At 45.9% G+C, this 26,335-nt stretch overlaps 1 protein-coding gene across 1 annotated transcript in view; it reads right to left on the minus strand.

Annotated features, from left to right (window-relative positions):
• STAC2 (SH3 and cysteine rich domain 2) overlaps positions 1-26,335 on the minus strand; it is a 1,207,844-nt gene that overhangs the window by 300,398 nt on the left and 881,111 nt on the right. The window contains exon 9 of the mRNA XM_077459468.1: positions 23,210-23,261. Within this exon, the coding sequence (XP_077315594.1) occupies positions 23,210-23,261 (52 nt within the window). The remainder of the gene's footprint in view (positions 1-23,209; positions 23,262-26,335) is intronic.

Genomic DNA, 26,335 nt, shown 5'->3' on the forward strand with positions numbered 1-26,335 from the left:
CGTGATAGAGACTGAGCACTGACACCAGCACTGAGATAGAGAGCACTGACATCAGCACTGTGATAGAGAGCACTGGCACCAGCACCATGATAGAGAGCACTGAGACCACACCAGCACCGAGATAGAGAGCACTGACACCACACCAGCACTGAGATAGAGAGAGAGCACTGACACCAGCACCGAGATAGAGAGAGAGCACTGACACCAGCACTGTGATAGAAAGCACTGACACCAGCACCGAGATAGAGAGCACTGACATCACACCAGCACCATGATAGAGAGCACTGACTCCAGCACTGAGATAGAGAGAGAGCGCTGACACCAGTACCGTGATAGAGAGCACTGACACCAGCACCGTGATAGAGAGCATTGACACCAGCACCGAGATAGAGAGCACTGACACTACACCAGTACCATGATAGAGAGCACTGACACCAGAACTGAGATAGAGAGAGAGCACTGACACCAGCACTGTGATAGAGAGCACCGAGACCACACCAGCACCGAGATAGAGAGCAATGACACCAGCACCGAGATAGAGAGCACTGACACCACACCAGCACCATGATAGAGAGCACTGACACCAGTGCCGAGATAGAGAGAGAGCACTGACACCAGCACCATGATAGAGAGCACTGGCACCAGCACCGAGATAGAAAGCACTGACACCACACCAGCACCATGATAGAGAGCACTGACACCAGCACCGAGATAGAGAGAGAGCACTGACACCAGCACCGTGATAGAGAGCACTGACACCAGCACCGTTATAGAGAGCACTGAGACCACACTGGTACTGGGATAGAGAGCAATGACACCAGCACCGAGATAGAGAGCACTGACACCACACCAGCACCATGATAGAGAGCACTGACACCAGCACCGAGATAGAGAGAGAGCACTGACACCAGCACCGTGATAGAGAGCACTGACACCACACCAGCACCGTGAGCTAGGCGAGTGCGCTTATCGGTCAGGATCCCCCCTGCTGCGCTGAAGGTCCTTTCGGACAGGACACTGGACGAGGGGCAAGCCAACAGTTCCATTGCAAATTGGGCAAGCTCTGGCCAGAGGTCAAGCCTGCCCACCCAGTAGTCCAGGGGTTCATCACTTCTCAGATAGTCCACATCGGCCGTTAACCCGATTTAGTCAGACACCTGTCGGTCTAGGCGTTCCCTTATGCTGGATCCGGATGAGACCTGTCGATGGGTCGGCTGAAAGAATGGCCTCATATCAGAAGTCACCAACACATCTTCAAACCGCACCTCTTCTTGCAGGCGCTGTTGGATTGGTACCCGCAACTCATTCTCTGGGAGTGGGAATTCCTCCTCTGCCAGCCCACGCGAAAGCAGAATGCAGCATTTCTCGAATCAAGGTCTGTAAGTGCTCCATTCTGACAGCCCTCTGTGATGATGGTAACATTTCCGCCATTTTGTGTTTGTACCGGGGGTCTAAGTACGTTGCCACCCAGTTTTGGTCCTTGACCTTTATGCTTTTTATACAGGGGTCCCTGTTAAAACACTGGAGCATGAAGGCCCCCATTTGCACTAAACTGGAAGCGGTGTGGTGGCCTGGCTCCTGCTCATCATCCAGGATAATGTCATCCTCCTCGTTCTCCTCTCCCCATCCACGCACAACAACAGGGATCCCAGAAAGGTTTAAAGCATCCTCTTCTTGCTCCTCCTCATCCGCCCTGGCACCATCCTCCTCTGAATCCTCTTCAGACTCCTGTTGTTGACTTGTCTCAGATAGAGTAGCCCCCCTGGGAATTCATCCAGCATTGCGACTTCCTCATCTTCCTGCTCCTCCATGGCTTGATCAATGACACGACACAATTCACGCTCCATATAGAAGGCATAAGGTACGATTTCACTGATGGCGCCATGGCTGCGACTGACCAGTTTGGTGATGTCATCAAATGGCCGCAGAAGTCTCCATGCATCGCGCATGAGCAACCACTGGCGCGGTGAAAAAAAAACAAGCTCCGCAGAACCTGTTCTGTCGCAGAGTTCGTACAGGTAATCGTTAACTGCACATTACTGCTGGAGCAGCCTATCAAGCATATAGAAGGTTGATTCCATCACTTCGGACAATCACAAATAAGACATCTGACCGGCAGATTGTGTCGCCACTGAATGTCAGCAAGGCGAGCCATGGCCGTGTAAGATCTTCTGAAATGGGCTGAGATTTTCCTTGCCTGCCGCAAGATGTCCTGGACCCCAGGGTATTTGACAACGAATCGCTGCACAACCAAGTTTAAGACGTATGCCATGCATGGCACGTGTGTAATTTTGCCCTGTTTCAATGCGCTTAGCAGATTGGCACCGTTGTCACACACCACTTTACCAACTGTCAAATTGAGCGGTGTTAGCCACTGATCTGCCTGTGAACGCAAAGCTGAAAGGAGTGCAGGGCCAGTGTGGCTCTTGACTTCCAGGCATAACAGACGCAGCACAGCATGGCAACGTCTCACCTGGCATGTCGAATAGGTTCTGGGGATCTTGGGCGGGCAGCGGAAGAGACGCTAGCAGCAGAAAAGGAGGAGTCAGCCGAGGAGGAAAGGGAGGAGGATGGAGTAGGAGGAGGAGAAGAAGAGGCAGGCCTGCATGCAATCCATGGCAGTAAAACCAAATCTACGGGGGGCGTGGCTTGCCGTGAGGGAAGATGGCAGCATAACTCCTGAGCTCCTTCACACCACAGCTCATTATTAGCCCTGAGAGGAAGAAATACCCCCTCACTATTACCCCAGACGATGGGTACTGCATCCAGGAACTCTTCTACCTCTAGATCGAGATCCCCGAGAGAGCATCCCAGCCGAGGAACACGGAATATCGCCGATCTATTCAGATCACAGGGATCCAACATGGCGACGAGCACCTCAGCTCCCTCACGAGATGGGATACTACTAACTCCCAACCCCTCTCCTCACACAACTGCTGCGGCCCAGCCGGAATCCTTGCAATCTCCAAGCCTGCTAGATCTACGCACGGTAGCAGCTGACATCAAAGACACACTTTTTGCTGCCATAACGGACCTTAAGCACGAAATACAAGCCATTGCGGGAAGGGTGCAGGAAGTAGAGAAAATCACCGCCGTCCATCAAGCGGCAATCTCCACGATGCACCGCTCCATAGACACACACACTGCACAACTGCGGGACGTCCAGCGGCACATTGAAGACCTGGACAACAGGGGTCGGAGGCATAACCTCCGGGTGAGAGGCCTCTCCGAAAGTGTGGACATCGATCACCTCACCCCGGTGGTCACTGCCATCTTCAACCAGCTTCTCGAACAACCCAGCCACTCACCCATAGCAATGGAGCGCATCCATCGTGCTCTCCGACCCCGCGGACGTGACACAGATCCTCCCAGAGATGTGGTTTGCTGCATCTGCGACTTTCAAACCAAGGAAATGATCCTAAAGCAGGCCAGAATGAAACAAGATCTACAATATGAGGGCCAACGAATCTCTATCTATCAAGACCTCTCCGCCATTACACTTCGTAATAGGAGAGACCTGCGCCCCCTATTAGATGTCTTAAGAAATAATGGCATCCCCTATCGTTGGCGCTTCCCATTCGGTCTTTCTGCTACCCATCAGGGTCGCTCGGCCATCCTGAGGGTTCCCGAGGAACTGCACGCCTTCTGTCGCACATTAGACATACCTCTGGTTTCGCTCCCTGACTGGTATGCGGAATTCAAAGGATCTTCGCCCCGCTCAGACCACAGGTCTACCGATCGGATGGACACCCAGCCGTCGCCGTCCCGAAGACGTCGCTCTCCATCGATCCGACGACTTTCTCCGACGGAAGCATACGATCATCTGCGCAGTCCTACTGCTGCGCCAACGTCCCGCAGAGCACGTCGTGACCGTTAAAGAAGTGGCTGTGTCGAACCCACCGGTCGGATCATTCCTAAACTTGGAACTCAGCTCACGATGAGGTAACTTTTTCCTCTCCCCCTTCGCCTCATCACTTGACCGACCTTACTCGTGGAACTTTCTTCAGGACTCTCCATAACGACCGTCTACTCTCCTAGTAGACCCCAAGTTCCAGTCTATCTTTGCTGCCCAATCCGTTCGGGATCTCTCTATCGTTTATACGGACGGACGCAGCCTTTGTCCTTACTGGTGACTTACTGATCACGTTCTTTCCTATCAATAGACAGGACCTTCTACCCACTACCATTTTGCTCCAGGCATGTCACACAACCTATGGGATCACTACCTATTGTCCTCCCCTTAACCTATCCCCCCTATAGTCTACACCCTTCTATTTTGCCCTGATCTCTGGGACAATGCCTCCCTTGCCTTCTGCACACAAGGGTTTCCTCACTGGCTCACAAACACCAATGTAGTGTGTTCCAGAAGATGTTTCATGACTCGCAACATGACTCCAATAAGCGTACCTATAGTATGTGCTTTCTTTCTCATTAATATGTTTACTAACTTTATTGTTTTAACCTTGTTGAAGAGATGGCGTATAATTGTTCAAACGCTTTTCACGTCTAACCTGTTGACATTTGATTCTTTTATTGCACTGAGGACGAGAGGATGAGATCTCCCACATCAATCCGGTAAAGCCATACCTAAACCTATGGCCTAGCCTAATTATTTACATCAAAAATTAATTTGGTCCTCTAACCAACACCTACTGGAAAGAACCCTTTCTATATGACTTGTGCAGCCACGGCTTTGATGTGATAATCCCATCCTCCTCCAGCCCTCGGCTACCTCTTAACATGATATGTATCTCTGTTATTGAGTTCGCTTATAGGTTTGTTCCTCCGGTTCCTGTTTTACAAAGGAGGACTTGTAGACATTTAGGTTACGTCAATGTTACTTGAAAACACCTACCCAATAAGGTAGCTCCACCCCTACATATTTCATATTTTATACAGGGTATTTAAGTTCACTATCTATAATACTAACGGGTACCTCCCCCACCGACAATGTTTAAACGCTCCTACCCACGATTTTTTCTTTTTTTTTTTCTTTTTCTTTTTTCTTCCGAGCAAACTGCAAAAGGGTGACAATTGGCAATATGCTGACAAACTCTCTATATTTGCAACTTAAAGCTGTGGTGTGATGGTTCTCGCACTCTATATCTTTGTCTTTCGACAATCACCTCCCCCCTAGTGGCTTGTTGGACTGTCCAGTGCATTTGTACGGGACATATCCTACAAGCCTCTACCACATTCCGGCCTATACCCCCTTCCCTTTGACACAGGTAAGCAGGTTCTTGCCTGTTGCCGGATTACCGTTTACTCCTTCCCCCAATTTGGGTTTTTTTTTTTTTTTTGCTTCCTCTCTCTACTACCCTTTTCCCCGGACGCATCTACATTCACATCCCGATCTCGCCACCATGGCTACCTCTGGGGACGCAAGCAAAATACTCCATCTCAAACTTATATCCTTGAACGCTAAGGGTTTAAATGTCCCGGAAAAACGCTCACAACTATTATTAGCCATGCAAAAAAGTGGAGCAGACATACTATTCTTACAAGAAACACACTTCAGATCAGACAATATACCGAAACTCCAGTGCAAACACTACCCCACGGTATACCACTCCACCAACACACTAGCGAAACAAAAAGGTGTTTCCATCTTACTAGCGCGACATTGCCCCCTCCAGATCACTGATACTCTAGCTGATGATGATGGCAGGTTTCTATTCCTTAAAGGGCTCCTCCAAAACAAACCATTTACACTTGCAAACATATATGCGCCCAACACACTCCAAGTACCGTTTTTCAAGGGAATTGTGTCCAAATTGGTCTCATTTCAAGAAGGCACACTTATTATGGGGGGGGACTTCAATGTTCCTTTGAACCCTATTCTTGACACCTCTAATGGACACTCCTCCCTTACCTATGCTGCCCTTCGATCAATAAAAACCCAGATGCAAACTCTGCTTTTACATGATGCCTGGAGAACCCTCTATCCAGATACAAAGGACTTTACGTTCTACTCGGCACCTCATGGAAAATATTCCAGAATTGATTTTCTCTTTCTCTCTCAAGAAGCTTTACCTTATCTTACACACGCATCCATCAACCCTATGTTTCTCTCGGACCACAATCTGGTTTCAATCACACTATCCATCCCATCTTCCACCCCACGCGCCCACTCATGGAGACTAGATCAATCCTTGTTAACTGATCCGATTATAGCTGCAGAAGTGGAGCAAACAATGAAACATTATTTCTTAGAAAACAAAGCCACAGATACCTCTCCCCTCATTCACTGGGATGCACACAAATGTGTAGTAAGAGGAACCCTCATAGCAGCGGCGGCAAAAAAGAGAAAAGAGTACAAAAAGCACTTCAATGATTTGGCCACTAAAATTAGACGTTTGGAACGTGCACATAGTCTAAAGAGCACCACCACACTGCATGCTGCCCTTATCCAATCCAGGAAAGAAATGTTAGAATTACTGGGAAAACAGACTAAGCGCAAATATATACTATCTCAGAAAACGTTTTATGAATATGGTAATAAATCTGGAAAAATATTAGCTAAAGCCCTTCAATCCAAGAAAGCATCACTCACTGTTCACAATATCACAGATCCTACAGGCAAAAAATTATCCACAACACCTGACATTGCCACGCAATTTGTACAATATTATTCGAATCTATACAACCTTAACTCTTCGTCTACTACACCAACAATCTCTAACCAGCGGCGGACTCAACTTATATCGGACTTTTTAAATAAATATAGCCCAACTCCTATCTCCACCTCCACATGCCAGATGCTCGATACTCCATTGACCTCAGAAGAAGCTCAAATGGCTCTCAAAGCCATGCATGCTGGTAAAAGCCCGGGCCCTGATGGACTGCCCGTTGGTTACTATAGAACCTATGAACATATTTTACTACCCCACTTTCTATCCTCCTTTAACACATGTTCATCCCCGTGTTCTGCCCCACGAGATATGTTGTCTGCACATGTAGCCGTAATCCCAAAACCAAATAAAGATGCCACGCAGGTTACCAACTATAGGCCTATCTCGCTCCTGAATGTTGACCTTAAATGGTACGCTAAGATTTTATCTAACAGACTTTTGCCTTTACTCCCTGACCTTATACATCCGGACCAGGTGGGCTTCACGCCTGGACGAGAAGCGAGAGATAACACTCTCAAAGCTCTTAATGTCCACCATTGGCTATCTTCCCGAAAACAAGCTGGATTCTTCCTTTCCCTGGATGCGGAGAAGGCATTCGACAGGGTGGCCTGGGATTACATGTCAGCGACTCTAAAAGCTCTTGGTCTACCTAATAGAATGCTCAATTATATCAATCTGCTTTACTCGGGACCAACGGCGAGAGTGAAAGTCAATGGCCACCTGTCGAATGCCTTCTCTATCTCCAATGGCACACGTCAAGGGTGCCCGTTATCCCCGATAATTTTTATCCTTACCCTTGAACCATTACTGAGACAAATTAGAGAAAACCCAGACATTAAGGGTGTGGATATAGGCAAAAGAACATTCAAAACGGCTGCATTTGCAGACGACATTCTTTTATTCCTCACAGAACCTTTAACATCTATCCCCACCTTACTCAAAGTATTCAACCAATTCCATATCATCTCTAACCTACGAATTAACTTTACGAAATCCCTTGCACTAAATATATCGCTGACCGAAAAAATGTGCGCCCAATGCCGGGCGAATTTCCCCTTTAAATGGAGCCCTGATAGTATACCCTACTTAGGTATTCAACTTCCACGATCCCTAGATAATTTATATGATCTTAACTTCCTACCTTTATTACGCACTATGTCCACTGATCTTCAGAGGTGGTCAAAAGGCATATTCTCCTGGTTTGGCAGAGCAGCCATCATAAAAATGAATATTTTACCAAGGCTCTTGTATCTCCTCCAGACTATACCTATCTCACTTCCCCAAACGTTCTTTGCCTCCTTCCGCAAACTCAGTTCGACGTTTGTCTGGGGTGCCATAAGACCCAGACTGAGCTATTCAAGACTCGTTGCACCAAAATCACAAGGAGGTATTGGTTTGCCAGACATCTATAGGTACTACTTAGCATGTCACCTTGCCAGAATAATCGACTGGAACGTCCATTCCAGCACGAAAGATTGGGTTCAACTTGAATCATCCCTTGATCAAATACCTGTGGCTCAAACACCATGGTTACTCCCCACACATGTCCCACGTAGCTACTCTGCGCACCCGTTAATCGCCGCGTCGCTCAACGCATTTCGATATGCTTGTAAAACTTACCAGGTCTCCTCAGTCACGGGCCCACTAACACCACTAAAACTCAATCCAGCGTTCCCACCGGGTATGCACCCCTCCTTTCTCCACGGATTGTGGCCTCATCCTAAAGTCCTGTCTAAAGATTTCTATGACCGTAATCATCTTCTATCCTATACAAATCTGTCGAGAAATATGCTCAAACGTGGGTTCTCCCAATGGACATATCATCAGATACACCATTTTCTGACTTCCAGACCCCACTCCCTAGCTGGAGCTCGAACCTTAACCTCTTTTGAACAAACATGTACACTGATCGAACCTCAAAGACACCTCATCTCCTTTTCGTATAATATACTTTTCCCACAACAGACCAACAATGCAGATTGGTCTACCAAAGCCTGGAATAGAGACCTACCATCACCCTTAACTCCCAAAGATTGGGAAAGTACATATTCTGTCATACATAAAGGCTCCCGAAATGTCTGTGTTCAAGAGAATGCATTTAAATTATCCTCCAGGTGGTACAACACACCTCTAAAATTGCATCGTATCTTCCCTTCTGTCTCCCCACAATGTTGGAGATGTCAGGCTAGTCTTGGCACCCTGGAACATATTTGGTGGTCCTGCCCCATCGTCCAACCATTTTGGCAAGAAGTCCATAGAATCATCCAAAGATTCTCTACCCGATCAATACAGTTTTCCCCTGCTCAACTTCTTTTTCATGTCTCCAAACAATCCAAAAAAGCCTACATGGGGTCCCTAACTATGCATATGATCATGGCGGCGAATATGTGCATCCCAGCCAACTGGAAATCCAAACATCCCCCTTCTTTACTGGAGTGGTTCAATCGTATTAACAAAACAGCTGAGATGGAAAACCTGATACATCAAGCCAATGATACCCCTTCTACCTTCACATGTATATGGTCGAGTTGGTTGCTTTTCACTACATCCCCAGAATATCTTTCATTGCTCTCCTAAAGAACTAGTTATATTAATGTCCTGAGAAAATGACTGGCTGGACCAGTTCCCCTTTCTTTAATGAAAATCCCTTATTGCATTATGCATTAGTTCTCTATGCTGAAGACTGCTACCTACTACATCTCTTTGAATTTACCTACACATACCAGTGTCGCACTAACATATTACTGACAACAATTACATTTATCTACTAAAGGATATTGATTCTGTATTAGATTTCGCTTCTTTTAAACGAACACAGTGCCTGTTCTGCTCACTTAACATCTTCTAAACCACAGTTAGGCACTGTACTTAAAAATACAACACTGTACCTATCAGATATCCCCACCTTACATCATTATTAGCATACAAATGTTTACTCTTCGATTCTTCTTATGTTAACTGTTGCATTTACTATTTGGAGCATTGTACCATTTTTTTTGCTCTCCTTTTTGCTCTGTACCCTACCGTTTGACTCTTCTGTTTTTGTTATGCACTAAACTTCAATAAAATGTCTTTAAACAAAACCAAATCTACACGGGTGCCACGGGTTACATGCTTGACAGCCGTCAGAAGGTTCACCTAGTGGGCAGTAAAAGTTATATACCTTCCCTGCCCATGTTTGCTATACCACGTGTCTGTGATCAGATGTATTTTGGCACCGACACTGTGTGCCAGAGATACATTCACTTGCCGCTGAATATGGCCTTATAGCTCTGGAATGCCCTTCTGTGAGAAATACTTCCTTCCTGGACCTTCCATTGTGGTGTTCCAATGGCCACAAATTTTCAAAACGCCTCAGAGTCCACCAGTTTATATGGCAGTAGTTGGCGGGCTATCAGTTCTGACAAGCCAGCAGTCAACTGTTGGGCAAGAGGGTTATCCGGCGTTATCGTTTTTTTACGCTCCAACATTTGGCTCATGGAAGCCTGCCTTTTTCCAGAAAAATGTGAGGATGGCGTGATGTAAGGTGGAGTGGAGGACAATTGTGAGGAGAGAGGAGAAGGAGAAGTAGGAGACGAGGCTGGACTGTGAGAGCCTGGAGTGTGACTTTGTGGGTTCTGTTGCTCCCACTGGGCTCATGTACCTTTTTAAGGTGGTCATCCCTAGGTGAGTGTTGGGCTTACCGCGACTTATGCGTTGACTGCAAAGGCTGCAGATGGCAACACTATTGTCAGCAGCGGAGACGTCAAAAAAAGCCTACACTGCGGAGCCATGTGACGGCATCCTGGGAGCGTCAGATGTGACCGTACATGGTTGATGCCTCGCTCCTGATACATTAGCAGTCTCGTTTGTCCCTCCTGTGCAATCTAAGTTCCACCTGCTTCTCCTCCCTATCTGCTGGTCCATATCTCCCTCTGAACTCCCCTTCTCTTCCTCTCTTGTGGGCACCCACATGACATCACTAGGCACATCATCATCAACGTCACCTGCCCCACCGCTATAATTAGAGATCTCGGAGTAGGCAACAACACCAGGGGCCAACCTCCTCCTTGGGCTGATCTGGGTACTGTCGTCAGACTGCTGAGTGGTGGTTGTTGCTACCTCCTCTTCCTGATCCAATGCCAAGAGTGGCTGGGCATCGGCAATGTCTTGTGATGGATCGGAAAATAATTCCTGTGACTCAACAAGCGGAGGGAATATGGTGGTGGTGGTGTTGGTGGTAGTGTCTTTGGGGGTGCACACAGCAAAGAGTGAAGAAGAGGGTGCCGATCGAGAGGATGAGGAGGGTGCAGAAGAGTAAGGCTGAGTGAGCCACACAACCAAGTCTGGTGCGTCCTTTGACGTAATCGCACGCACCTTCTGCAATTTGCCATTTTGGCTTAAGCCTGTTGCTCCTGCCCTACCCCTACCACCCCTGCGGAAGGGCCTGCCTCTTCCTCTGCCTGTCATTTTTTAAATGACCCTGTGATAAAAGTCTCTAGATAAGTGCAGTATGTATGTGAAAGGTGGTATATACCACCCCGCTTAAATCTGTCATTTTGGGGGGACACTGGTCTATCACACCAGTTATAGTACATTTTTCTAATTGCGTTTGTCACTGTAGTATCACTGCAGAACCGCTCAGCAGTCACAATGCTGCACAGTGGAAATGCACTATACTATGCTTTCTATATGTGCAAGTATTTTATACGTGTATTACACCCCTATATACTGCACACCAAATAGTACACCTATACCAGTCCTTAAAAGGACCTTTGTGGACCAGGTAGCTAGTGATTTGCAGACTGTCCCTGCTCCAAACACCAAACTGTCCCTCCCTACACTGATAAAAGACAGCTGCAGAATTGGTCAGCAAGCACTCAGCAGCACAGCAGTCAGCAATTCACCATAATATACTTGAAAGAAAGTATAGTATAGGTGTATTACAACCCTATATACTGTAGACCTATAATAGTCCTTAAAAGGACTTTTGTGGACCCAATAGTAATAGCTAGTGATTAAACTGACTGTCCCTGCTCCACATATTGTCCTTTCCCTACACTAACAAAAGACAGAATGTAAAATGGCCGCCAGATCAGGTCTATTTATAAGGTAGGGGGTATGTCCAATTGTCCATGTGCTGAAATGTTTCATTTGACTGTCCTGAACCCCATGATGGATGTGTCATGGGTCAAAGTTCTTCACAATGTAAACAAATATGGCCACCGCGAACAGCGCCAGAAGTCTGCCGGTTTGGCGAATTGGAGACATGAAACACATTTGAGATGCGCATACTAGGAGAAAGGTCCAACACCACTGGGTTAATCCTGCGAAGGATACGGAAAGGCCCAATATAAAATATAAAAATAAAATATATAAAATATAAAAGGTGCAAACTTCAGTGAGGGAACATGAAGCCGGAGGTTGCGAGATGACAGCCAGTCCCTGTCCCCAACCTGTTAGGAAGGCGCAGGCAGGCATCTGCAGTCAGCATGGAGTCTGTACCTATCATTAGCATGACACAAAGCCTCCTGGACTTGTACCCAAGTGGAACAAAGACCACAGAGATGCTCCTCTAACGTAGGAATACTCTGCAGAACAAACAAGTCAGGCAACATGGAAGGTTGGAAACCATAATTCACCATAAATGGAGACAATCGAAAGGCAGAATTCAAGGCACTGTTGTGAGCAAACTCTGCCCATGGTAATAGGTCTGACCAGTTGTTATGGTGGTCAGAAACATAGCAACGTAGGAATTGCTCCAGGGACTGATTGGCTCGCTCTGTGGCCCCATTAGACTGCGGGTGATATGCAGAAGAGAATGCAAGCTGGATTCCCAAAAGCCTCACCAGAACCGGGAGACAAACTGACTGCCCCATCTGAGACAATCACCTTGGGAAGCCCATGTAAGCGAAAGATCTCCCAAGCAAAAATAGAAGCCAATTCCTTAGAGGTAGGCAACTTCTTAAGTGGAATACAATAACACATCTTTGAGAACCGGTCAACCACCATAAGGATAACGGTGTTGCCTTGGGAGTTGGGCAACTCCACAATGAAATCCATAGACAGGTGAGTCCAGGGCCTCTCTCCATTGGGTATGGATTGTAGGAGGCCCACTGGAAGGTGTCGTGGAGTCTTACTCTGAGCACACATGGGACAGGCAGCTACGAAGGCAGTAACATCAGCCTGTAGACTAGGCCACCAGCATTGTTGGGAAATGGCCCAGATGAATTGATTCTTCCCAGGATGCCAGCTGCCTTGGGAGAATGGTAAGTCTGGAGCACAGCAGTATGGAGACTCTCTGGGACAAAGCAGCGGTCACAAGGTTTCTCAGGAGGAGCATGGACCTGAGCAACAAGAATTTTTTCACCCGAAGGAGAAGTAAGACTGGTGCGAACCGTAGCCAAGATACGATCAGGAGGAATCATAGGAACCGGAACCGAATCCGACTTGGAAGTGGAAGAAAATTGTCGTGAAAAAAGCATTAGCCCTTACATTCTTAGTACCGGGTAAGAATGAGACAATGCAATTAAAGCTCGACAAGAAAAGAGCCCATTGCGCCCTCCTGGGAGAGAGTCGCTTAGCCTCAGACAAGAATGTAAAATTCTTATGGTCAGTAAGAATAAGAACAGGCACAGTGGTACCTGCAAGGAGATGTCTCCATTCTTTCAGGGCTAAAATGATCGTCAACAGCTCTCTGTAACCAATTTCATAATTGCACTCAGCAGGTGACAATTTCTTGGAAAAGTATCCACATGGATGCATAGCGCTCTCAGAGTTAGGACGTTGAGATAGAAGGGCGCCAACTCCAGTCTCAGCATCAGAATGTGCCAACTCAGGAGCAGAAACAAAGACAGCCTTGAGAGTCTCAAAGGCCTTAATGGACTCTGGAGACCAACTCTGTGGGTTACTGTCCTTTCTGGTCATATCAGTCAGGAGCTTGACCAGAGATGAGAAGTTACGAATAAACTTCCGATAGTAGTTGGCAAAACCCAGGAAACGCTGCAGAGGATGTAGACCCACGGGTCGAGGTCACTGTAGGACTGCCGAAAGTTTCTCTGGGTCCATCGAAAAACCAGCAGTGGAAATGACATAGCCCAGGAATGTAGCCTGTTCATGATGGAACTCGCAGTTATCCAGTTTACAATAGAGATTGTTCTCTCTTAGTTTCTGAAGCACACGACAGACATCTGTGTGGTGGCTCTCCAGGGACTTGGGAAATATGAGGATATCATCGAGATAAACTACCACACATAACTGCAACAAATCTCGGAGGACATTGTTAATAAATTCATGGAAAACTGCCGGGGCGTTACAAATGCCAAAAGGCATTACCAGGTATTCATAATGGCCTATTCTGATATTAAGCGCAGTTTTCCACTCGTCACCCTCCTTAATGCGCACGAGATTGTATGCCCCTCTCAAGTCAAGCTTTGTGAAAACCGTTGCTCTCTTGAGGCGGTCAAATAACTCTGTAATCAATAGAATCGGGTAGGCATTCTTAATCGTGACACGATTGAGACCCCTATAATCTATACAAGGTCTCAGTTCACCGCTCTTCTTCTTCACAAAGAAGAAACCAGCACTAGCAGGGGACGAGGATTTTCAGATGGAACCTCGAGAAAGTGCATCAGCAACATACCCCTCCATGACCTTATCCTCCAAGACCGACAAAGGGTAAACCCGGCCACGAGGATATATGGCACCAGGTTGAAGGTCAATTGCGCAATCATAAGACCGGTGTCGAGGCAAACTACCGGCTTGATCTTTATCAAAGACATCGCTAAAATCCCGGTACTCCTCAGAGAGGGGAGTGAAGAGGTGCACAGGACCTTGGATACCTTCAGGAAGCATGTCTCATTGCATTGTGGTGACCAGGAGAGAACCTCAGCATGGAGCCAATCAAGAGGGGTTGTGCCTCTGTAACCAAGGATAACCAATAACCAGCGTAAACTTGGGTGAGGAAATAACTTGTAATTGGATTATCTCATGGTGAAGAGCCCCTTACGGCCATGGACAACGGAACTGTCACATGAGTCACATGGGCAGGCTGTGAAAGTCTCCTGTCAAGAGCCTCAATGGCAAGTGGAGTGTCACGCAGCTGCAGCGGAATCGAGTGCTGTGAAACAAATGCAGCATCAATGAACAGGCCAGCAGCCCCAGAGTTGATTAGAGCCTGTATCTCGATGACGACTCAGCCCAAGAAAGGGTGACCAAAACCAGGGGCTTATCCTTCTGGATAACTGGGGATGAAACAACGCCACCTAAGGTCTGTCCTTGACAGGACCTCAAGGTTCAGGCGTTCCCTGGACGGGTAGGATAAGACTTCAAAAAGTGACCTGCCTGGCCACAATAAAGGCACAATCTCTCCCTCCTCCTAAAGGCTCACTAATCTGCAGAGAGTTCTTCACTGATGGACTTGATACCAGGAGACATGGGAGGGGAGGGAGGCATGGGTGGGACTACAAAGCTCGGAGGCAAATGTACAGGAGGCTTCCGCAAGCACTCCTTAAGAGAAAGTCTTTCTCTGAGTCTGGAGTCAATGAGGATGGCAAACGAGATCAAGCTCTCCAGCTCAGTGGGTATATCTCAGGCTGCTATCTCATCCTTGATAGAATCTGAGAGACCATGAGAAAAAGCAGCCATGAGGGCCTCTTTGTTCCAAGCAACCTCTGCTGCCAGAGTACAGAATTCAATGGCATAGTTGGCAACAGTTCTCATACTCTGTTTGATGGACATGAGGCACTTGGCAGCAGAAGCGAAGTGTGCGGGAACCTCAAATAGCCTTTTAAAGGAGGCCACAAACTCAGGGTAACTCAAGACAACAGGTTTTTGCGTCTCCAATAGAGGGTTAGCCCAGGCCAAGGCTCTCTCAGAAAGCAAAGATATCACAAAACCTACTTTGCTTCTGTCCATGGGAAACGCCTGGGGCAGCATCTCGAAGTATATCTCAACCTGATTGAGAAACCCTCTGCATTGAACTGGATCGCACCGGGGTAGCAGAGCGGAACCAGACATACCACTTATAGAGGTAGTACCCGAGGCGGGTGCCTGCACAGAGACTGGCGCAGCAGCAGGGATGGCCTGCAACTCGGGTTGTACCAGAGCAGCCACAGTGGGGGATTCCAGGTGAGCCGTGTGACTCAGGAGCGCTTGTAACGCCAAGGCACACTGATCCATGCAGTGATCTTGCTCATCCAATCTGGAAAAAATATTATCAACAAGTGGATTGACTGTATCTTCTGAATTCATGGCCTTCGCCTACTGTCAGAAATCATGAATCAGACCGAGACAGAAGAACAATTAAATCACACTTGTTTTTTAATAAAAATAAAAAGGTAAATAGAGTAAACGTATCCAAAGCATAGCCAGAGTCCAGTAACCGGATCGAGTAGTCAGCCAGTCCAGGGTTCAATAACCAGATCGGGTAATCAGCCAGGCCAGAAGTCAGGGATCCAAGTGGAGCAACAGCAGGCAGGATAATGAGCCAGAAGGGATGTCAGCAATCCAGTCTGAAAACAGAACCGCAGGAGATGGTTTCATGTGATGTGACCAAGGTGAAGGCAGAGCTGAAGTGAGCTGGAGAGCTTTAAGGCTCCATGCACACGGAAGCTCAAAAAAGCTTTTTCTGGACGCTAGATTACTGGCAGAAAACGCTGGTTGAAAAACGTGCTTTTAACAGCATTTTGTACTAGCGTTTATGAGCACTTATTAGTGTTAGCGTTTATGGGCGTTTTCAATAAAAATACACAGAGGACACTCCAAAAATCCCACAGTGCATTCCAAACTTCCACAATGCATTGAAAAAATAGAATGCCGAACACTAATTAACGCATGTTTATGAGCATTTATAAGCGTTTAAGAGCGAAATATCATTTTTTGGCGGTGAAAAACGTCCCTTTGAACCCGAATTTCTGGCGTTCAGAAAAAAGCCCATAAACTCCACTGCTCATTAAAGCTAAAAAATGTCCATGTGTGGACACATAGGCTAACATAGAGTGGAGTTTATGGGCTTTTGAAAAAAACGCCCAAACTCCAATAAACTACAGCTTATGAGCTCCAGTGTGCATGGAGCCTAAATAGGCAGGTCAGACAAGCTGGATAAGGAACAGCTGGTAACTGTGAAGAGAGATGAGAGCTGGCAATTAGCCGACAGCTGAGCAGCCAGCCCAGAGAAGGAAGGGCTAAGCCAGCCCTGACACTGAGGTACTCGGGTACTCAGATAGACTGTAACAGGTACTCAGGTAATCAGATGGGCTATGACAGGTACTCAGGTAATCAGATGGACTGTGACAGGTACTCAGGTACTCGGGTACTCAGATATACTGTGACAGGTACTCGGGTACTCAGATGGGCTGTGACAGGTACTCAGGTACTTTGGTACTTTGATGAGTGGTGACAGATACTCTGATGGGTAATGACAGGTACTCTGATGGGTAATGACAGGTACTCTTTATTAGGGGGGAAATCGGTGTGTGTTGGTGTGTACGGTAAGAGGTAACGATGTTACCGCAATCTCCTCACACACATCTCGCTACCGCAGTTTGTTTACATTCTGTGGCCGGCTGTGATTGGACACAGCTGGTCACGTGGTAAAGAGCCAATTTCATTGGCTCTTTACTGCAATCAGGGTTGGGCTGTGTCAGGGTGACAAGCCACGTCCCCGATCGCCGCTCTGTGCATGCCCTATGGGCGTGCACAAGCGCCGTGCATGTGGGCAATACATGGGACCGGCTGTGATTGGATACAGCCAGTCACATGGTTAAGAGCCATTTTTATTGGCTCTTTACCCTGATCTGGGATGGGCTGTGTCTGAGCGATACACCTCATCCACGATCGCCGCTCTGCAAGCCCCCGGTGGCCCGCAGGAGTGGCAAGATACCGAGGATGTCATATGACGCCCGCCCAGGATGGGAGATCCCATCTGCGGATGTTATATGACTATAGCCCGGTACTGAAGTGGTTAAAAAAAAGGTCCTTTAAGTGCACTGTTTTTTGTCGCTGGACACAGTGCACTATGGGCAGCATGACGTCTATGCAATCACGTGACTGCAGGTGAAATGATTAATTTGCCTGGTTTTCTGAGTGCTTGTGGTGCAAAGCAATTTTTATAAAGGTAAAACGGTCCATGGAGTCTGTGGACAGACACGTTCTATGATCAGTAACGAAACCTCCTGCAGCACTGAATGCCCGTTCTCAAAGCATGCTGGATGCAGGGAGGCCCAACAACTCAATAGCATACTATTGGTCTATTATTATAACCCAGTAAGTCAGTGGATCATCAGCTGGAAAGCTCTCCATCTCTGTTATTGGCCCCGAGGTAATCGTCCACCATGTGATGCAGATGCTGCAGCTGGGATGTGGAAGCTGACAGCCTTGGGCCCCGAGGGCTAAAAAAAAATCTGAAATGTCTCTCCAACGCTCCTCTCTTGACCAGCAAAAGACTCAAAACAATGTTTTCCACTACACTGTAACCTAGTTAGTCATGAAAAACATTCAATAAAATCCTTCTCCTTTATGCCACGTTTTCTTGGGTCCTTTCACAGGCTTTGAAGCATGAGGTTTCCCATTCGCCTCAAGCAGACTCCTCAGGATCACTCAGGATGACAGCATCTGGAACTTCCTCCTCCCAGCCACGTACTACTTTTAAGGGTCCTGGGGTTGGAAAGCCATCTCTTACAGATTGACGCATGTCTTCCTCTTCTTCAAAGCCTATGAAAGTGCCAGAATCCTTCTCCTCCCCTCACTCCTCCTGTGTGTTCTGTGATATAGGAATGATCTGTGTGGATAAAGTGGGCCTTGAGAAGAAAGGAAGTCCTCCTTGTCCTCCTGCTGCTCTGCCTCCAGTGCCCTGCCCATAGCGCTATGCAGAAAAAAGAAATTTCCCTTTGCTGGGACTTTGTGGGCAACAAACACACAGGTAAATATGAAAAATTTACTTTATTAAATATCCATAAAATTATTCAGTCACACAATGTCTTGCAGGACAATTTTAAGGGTCAGATGGTAGACACACCACCTAGAAATAAAGCGTTACTGGATCTACTGATTATCAACAATACAGATCTGATCACGGATGTGGAAATACTGGGCAATTTAGGGAACAGTGATCACAGGTCAATTGGCTTCCATATAAATCACACAAATAGGAAACATAAGGGGAATACAAAGACACTGAATTTCAAAAGAGCCAACTTCCCCAAACTACATACCTTACTAGAAGGCATAAATTGGGATAAAATCTTAGGAACAAAGAACGCAGAGAAGAGGTGGGTTTGCTTTAAGAGCATATTAAATAAGGGCATTAGCCAATGCATCCCATTGGGTAATACATTTAAAAAAGAGCGAACAAAAGTCCTGGATGGCTTAACTCCAATGTAAAAATGCATATAAAAGCAAAGGAGAAGGCCTTCAAAAAATACAAGGTTGAGGGATCACCATCAGTATTCAGACTTTATAAAGAATGTAACAAGAAATGCAAGGGTGCAATAAGGACGGCTAAGATAGAACATGAAAGACACACAGTGGAGGAGAGCAAAAAATGACCAGTTACACTTACCGGTAACAGTGTTTCTGGGAAGTCTTCCAGGATGGCACCCTGAGGCCGCGTACACACGCGGGGACTGTTCGCTCAACTTTGTCCGTCAAACAGTTTCAGCGGACAGTCCACTCAAAATTAGCATGGACGGACTTGGCCACACACGACGAACGAACAGTCCGCTAAAACCGTGCGCGATGACGTGAATGGCACGTACGACGGGACTAGAAAACGACGTCCTATACACTGCAATGCAAACTTCGGCGTGTAAATCCTTTCTGAGCATGCGCGGAACTTAGTTTGACGAACAAGCCTACACACGAGGGGACTGTTCACTGAAACAATGTTTCAGCGGACAGTTTTTCGGAAATTCCGAAAAACTTTGTTCAGCAGACTGTTCGCTGAAACTGTCTGCTGAAAGCCCACACACGAGCGGACTGTCCGCCGGAACACTGTTCAGCGGACAAAGTTGAGCGAACAGTCCCCGTGTGTGTACGCGGCCTGAGAGATAACTGGTCCACCTGACAGGAAACACAAAGAGGTTAAAAGCCCCCACCCCTCCCTGTGCTCCTAAGTTGTGACAAAGTATTGACCCACACCAGTGCACGAGAGTGAAGAAACCAACACCACAACACTCTATATATTAAAATATACCCAAAGAGAGCGGCAGGAAGTAGGTCTGCCGTCCTGGAAGACTTCCCAGAAACACTGTTACCGGTAAGTGTAACTGGTCCTTTTCTCAAGTCATCTTCCAGGATGGCACCCTGAGAGAAGAGCAAGTAGCTCAGGCCTACCTTAGGGCGGGACAACCGCTTGTAGGACCTTCCTACCAAACGCCAGATCCTGAGGGGACAGTAACTCCACTCTGTAATGCCTCAGGAAGGTGCTCTGGCTTGTCCATGTAGCGGCTCTACATATCTGCTACACCGAGGCTCTGGCCCTTTCCGCCCAAGAGGTTGCCAGAGATCGCATAGAATGCGCCTTAAGGTCCCTCGGAACTGCCTTACCAGACTGATCATAGGCTAATGACATAGCATGCTTAATCCATCTAGCTATTGATGCTTTAGATGCTTGGTGGCCCTTCTTTTGGGCAGAAAAATTAACTAAAAGATGGCTGGACCTTCGAAACTCCTTAACTTTTTCTAAATAGGATAACAGACACTGTCTGACATCCAGACAATGAAAATAAACTTCCCTCTCATTTTGGGGATTGTTACAAAAGGAAGGCAGCACTACTTCTTGAGTTCTATGGAGCTTGGATGCTACCTTAGGGAGGTACAGGGGGTCCTGCCTTAGTATAACCCTGTCTTAAAGCAAACGAAAATATGGCTCCTTAATTGAAAAGGCTGAATATCGCCCACTCTCCTGGCAGATGTGATAGCCAGTAGAAAAGTCAACTTAAAGGTGGGGATTTTGGGGGGAATCCGATCTATTGGTTCAAACGGGCTTTTGTTAACCCCTCTAAAACCAAGGTAAGGTCCCATGGCGGAAACCTAGAAAACTGAACAGGGGACAACCTATCTCTGACCAATAAGAATCTCTTGATTGGGGGGGTTCTAGCGCCAAGCGTCTATCCAAAAAAGGACAAGGCTACGACCTGTGCCTTAAGGATCTTGGTTGCCAATCCCTGATCCTCTCCATCCTGGAGAAGTTCCAGAATGGCCCAAATTTCTTGTTGGGAAGTCCCTCTCGCCTGACACCAGCAAGAAGAAAAACCCCAGTGTCTTAGTGTAGATACACCTTGTGACCAGCCTTCTACTAAGCAGAAGAGTATCCACTACTCTGTTCGATAGGCCCTTCTCCAGCAGGTTCTGCCTTTCAAGAGCCAGGCCGTCAGCTTGAAGAAGTTTGGGTCTGGATGGCAGACTAGAACCTGGAGGGGAAGGTCACACCGAACAGGAAGGTGCAGAGGTGGGGCTATGGACCAAACCTGTAGGGTTGGAAACCAAGTCCTCTCTGGCCACCAAGGGGCTATTAGAATCAAGCTGCCTTCCGAGAGAAACAACTTTTGAAAAATTCTCGGAATTAGCCCAGGGGGGGTGGGGGGAGGCATAGGCCAACCGAAAGTCCCAAACCTGGGCCAATGCATCCATCCCCATCCGAGCTCCCCTCGAGGGAGAGAGAAAAGAATCTCCTTACCCTTCTGTTCCCCCTGCGGGCGAGGAGATCGATCTCTGGATCGCTGAACTGCCGACATACCAGGGAGAATATTTCAGGATTCAATGCCCATTCTCCCTGAAGAATCGGCTGATGACTGAGATAGACTGCCTTTATGTTTAAAGCTCACTTTATATGGACTGCAGAAATGGAGAGAATCCGATGCTCCGCCAAACCAAGGATCTCTAGTGTCAAGGCCAGGAGAGCTTGAGATCTGGTGCCCCCCTGATGATTTAAGAATGCCACTGCAGTGGCATTTTCTGACAGAACCTGGACCTCCTGGTCCTTGATCCTCCCTTCGAAAGCTTTTAAGGCTTCTCCGGATGACTGGGTTTTTTAATTTTCTGCTAAACAAATGAAAAAAAGACCAAACATTTTGATTTTTTTTTATAGTTTGTTATAACATTTTGTAAACAGGTTATCTTTCTTCTTCACTGATGTGCGCTGATGAGTCTGCACTGATAGGCACGGATAGGCTGCACCGATGGGCAATGTTGAGGCAGTACTGATGGGCACTGATAGGTGTCACTGGTGGTCACTGATTGGCAGCACTGATGGGCACTGATTGGCAGCACTGGTGGGACTGCACTGATAATCAGGACACTGATATTCAGTGTCCTGGTTATCAGTGCCGATGTCCCTTTAACACAAGCACACAATCGGCTTTCTGATAACTGGCTTGTGTTTGCATGCTGTGATAAGCTGTCATTGGACACAGCTGATCATGTGGTAAAAGGCTGCTTTGATTGGCCCTTTACCCCGACCTGTGATCATCTGAGTTCGAAGGAGGGGGCACGTGTGCAGCACAATTACGGGAGGATGTCCATGGATGCCCTTCTGGAAAACTAGTTCCCCGCTGTAGCCATCTTTCAGCTGTAGCATGGGTAGAAAGTGGTTAAGCTTGGACCCCCATAAAAGCTCTGCCACCTATGCTGCTTCTCAGTACCAGTGTAATTGGTGCCCTTGATATATGCAGTATGTCCCTTCCTGTGGTCCCTAATATCCCTGCACCAAACCTTCATAAATGTGCTATTATTGTGCATGCCTCCCAACATTTTGAGATGAGAATAAGGAACACCTATCAGCAAAAGTATGCAGGCATAGGACGCACCCACTACCACGCCCCCTTAAAGGAGAATTGTACAAAAAAATACGATTTGGTAATCCCGCAAGTACTTTTTTTTACCACTACTATTCCTTTATATTGGCTTTTGGAATTTAAAAATGCAGCAATTTAGAAATTGGATAAAAGGTTTAGCGCTGGAAAACACTTTTTGATAAATAAAAAGTGCATTTTATATACATCTATATCGATCAGACCAAAATGAGGGACAAATGAAGAGGAATGAAGGACAGAGGGACATTTTTGCAAATCAGGGACAGTCCCTCGAAATCAGAGATAATTGGGAGCTATGATTGTGTCGTATGAGCACATTTATTCTTTCTCTCTCTCTCTTCTTATTCTCCTTATTCCTCTCTCTGCCAGCACTTCTGTCATCAATAGCTGACCTCTTCTGTGCTTATCATAGTGTAACCTAACCCTTTCTGCCCACATACAAAGTAGAGCCTGGGCCTTGTAACAATGAATTATGTGCAGTGAGGCTGACAGCGGGATAGCTATGAAGAGGGTCATTCATGCACAATTACTTTGTTGCACATGTATAAAAGCAAAACCCACATTTTCCCTTTCTGCCTCTTCACTGCTCATTCCTCTCTAATCTTTTTCCATTCTATTTGTTCACACTTCTCTAATACAGATTTCTCATCTATCCTTAGTAAAAAAAATATTTAAAAAATCATAATTCACAGACAAAGACTCACATCTCTTCACTCTATTTTTGCTTGTTTACTGAATTTCTCTCATTTCTGCACCTGCTGAAACCATAATATCTGCATTTCTTACCTTCCACCAATCCTCATTAGAGTCATCCATCACCATAACTCTGTCACCAGGCCTGTAGGGAGGAGGAACAAGAGAAAAATTGAAAGACCAAGGAATGTTGGAGGACAAGGGTGCTGTGGAGATAGAAGGATGAGGCACAGACATAGAACAGAGAATGGTAAAACAAAAATACATATGTAGTGAATTATAGGGTAAACAAAAAAAATAAAAATATATATATATATATATATATATAAAAAAAAGAAACCAACAAAAACTAAAGATGACATCCATGTTTTTCTCACCTTTTCTGGCACAGAATTATGCCATACAGTATGTTGGTTACTTATAGAAAGCAATATTCCTGATTAAGGTTATACTGTACGAAAAGGGAATATAATATATACAGTGTGAATGTTTCTCAGCAAAAAACACTATACCAGCTTTTGTTCAAATGTAGGACTGTGAAATATGCATGTAGTAAAATACATGCATAGGAATAGACAGGTATAATGCCTTTTTTTCAGCTGCTCCTAGGGGCATCTGACATTTTTATTTCCTGCAATATACACCCCTGCATGTTAGCTTATGTGTCCATGCACACATAGGTTTTTAGAGGGAAAAAAAATCCACTGCCTGTGCGTCCAGCAGCAGAGTTCTGGCAGAAAAAAGACTTGTCGCTTGTAAACACGTCTAAATGCAAATTAACTCTAATTCATTAAGCAATAATTATTATTCTGGTCAATGAAATTATTTAACACTCAAGCGCTTGACGCTTAAAAAAAGCACTTAAATGCTCTACACACTTTTACACATGCCAGGAGTTTTCTCTGCCAAAACGCTGCTACCAGGAGGAGGTGCTTCTAGGAGAGTTTGTGTGTGCATGAGGCCTGTACTATGGTATACATATCTATACATGTACATTATTGCACTTACATGTGATAGGTTCTAATTTTTTTTAAATTAAATCTACCCAGCTAAAAACATGCCTGTGTGCAAAAAAGTCTAATGCTCTGTACACACGGTCGGACATTCAGACCACAAAATCCGTCTGATTTTTTCCAATGGATTTTGTCCTAAACTTGTGTTGCAAACCCACGGTCGCACATAGTCAGGGCCGTCTTTAAGGCAGGGCAAAAGGGGCAGCTGCCGCGGGCCCTGTCATTGTTGTGGGGCCCAAAGCAGCTGCCTCATACTTGCCAACTATCCCAGTTTACATTCCCTTGTCCCTTGAAGTTTTAGTCCTGGGATATCTCAGTGTGAAGTGCTGCTACTAATGCTGCCCAGCTCTGCCCTATTGTTGTGTACAGATGACTCACCCGCAGACCCTGTGTTTACATGTAAATACTGGCATTCATATTTAAATAGCAGTCAGTTGCATATGTAAATAGCTGAGGCCAACAGCATTGATATGTAAATAAAGGCAGCATTCATAGGTATATCATGCCCCCCTGTAGTGAAGAGAAGATGTGCTGTAACCTATCGCAACCAGTGAGCAGTATTACTGTACAGTAATCTCTAGCAGCCAATCAACAAACAGAAATGTGCTGTAACCTCTAGCAACTAATCAGTGAGCCTTAAGGAGTGCTGTAACCTCTAGCAATCAGTCAGTAAGCAGTAATGATATGCTGTAACCTCTGGCAACCAATCGCAATCGCTGCCTGATCTGATACAGTAAACTGATTTTAATTCTAGCTGCTATTTATTGTATGTCCCAGAGAAGGTGGAGAGTGAAATTGCATAGGGGGGGGGGCCCTAAGAAAATTTTTGCCCAGGGTCCAATCGATATCAAAGACGGTCCTGCACATAGTTGTCGGAAAATCCGATCGTTCTGAACGAGGTGATGTACAACACGTACGTCGGGACTATAAATGGGCCAGTAGCCAATAGCTTTCGTCTCTTAGTTTATTCTGAGCATGCGTGGCACTTTGTCTGTCGGAATTGTATACACACGATCAGAATTAATGCAATCGGATTTTGTTGTCGGAAAATGTTAGATCCTGCTCTCAAACTTTGTGCATCGGAAAATCCCACAAAAAAAGTCCAATAGAGCCCACACACGATCGGATTTTCCGACAACATAATCCAATCTGACTTTTTCCATCGGTGTGTACAGGGCATTACACTGTTTGGTGAGTTGTTGAATCAAACTGTTTTGTGCTTGAGAGTTACAAGTTTCACTATAATTTTTGCATTATAACACTTCTGGTTGTATCATATTCCTGAGTCTCTATGCTGATCACCATTGCTCCCCCCCCCCCCCGACCTCCTTAGCCACATCACTAGTGTGTCTCAAAAGCCCCGTACACATGATCAGACTTGGGAAATGTTGGATGTCAGGCTGTTGGCGGAAAATCCGACCATGTGTGCGCTGTTGGCTAGCATGGTTTCAAATGTTCCGCCAACAACTGCGTGTTCTCGGATTTTCCAATCGTGTGTACACAAGTCCGTTGGACAAAAGTCCAAAGTACAAACTCGCATGCTCAGAAGCAGAATCGGGTCGGTCTTGTAAACTAGCGTTTGTAATGGAGAATTAACATTTGTGACGTGGCAAATTATGAAATCTCCAAATGCAGCGCACAATTCTCTTCTTCTTTAATGTGATAATAATGAAACTGCTTTGCTGGTGATACTGATGGAGTTATTGCAAACAAATTTACAAAAGCTTTTTTTTTTCTAGTGATATCAAGAATAATATTATGTTTTTTTTTATTTGTGCAAGTTACCACAACAACATTATCCCCTAGTTTATAAGATCAAAGATAAAACTATGTTTGTGTTCCTTGTCAAGTTTACATTGTATTTTTTAAAATGTAACTGCCTACTCCCAAACTGTCATTTGAAGTAAAACACATAGACAAGTATTATTCTACACAATTTTTTTATTGTGCATTTAAAAAAAAAAAACATTAGACATACTATCTGCCAATAGAACTTAACCAAAAACTGCATTCTATGCATTCAAAAATATAGAAAATATACCAAATCAAATCATTAATCAACCAAAAAAAATGATGTAAAAGCAATAACTCCAAGGCCAATAATAAATAACACATTATCTCCTCTGATTCCACAACATGTCTGGTTGACAAACAGCCATTCAGAAACAAACTGAAAAGCACGAAATGAAAAGCGTGATCGAAAAGC

Source organism: Lithobates pipiens, unplaced genomic scaffold, assembly GCF_037356315.1.
Source record: "Lithobates pipiens isolate NorthernLeopardFrog02 unplaced genomic scaffold, aLitPip1_a1.2 Scaffold_28, whole genome shotgun sequence".
Taxonomy (NCBI): Eukaryota; Metazoa; Chordata; class Amphibia; order Anura; family Ranidae; genus Lithobates; species Lithobates pipiens.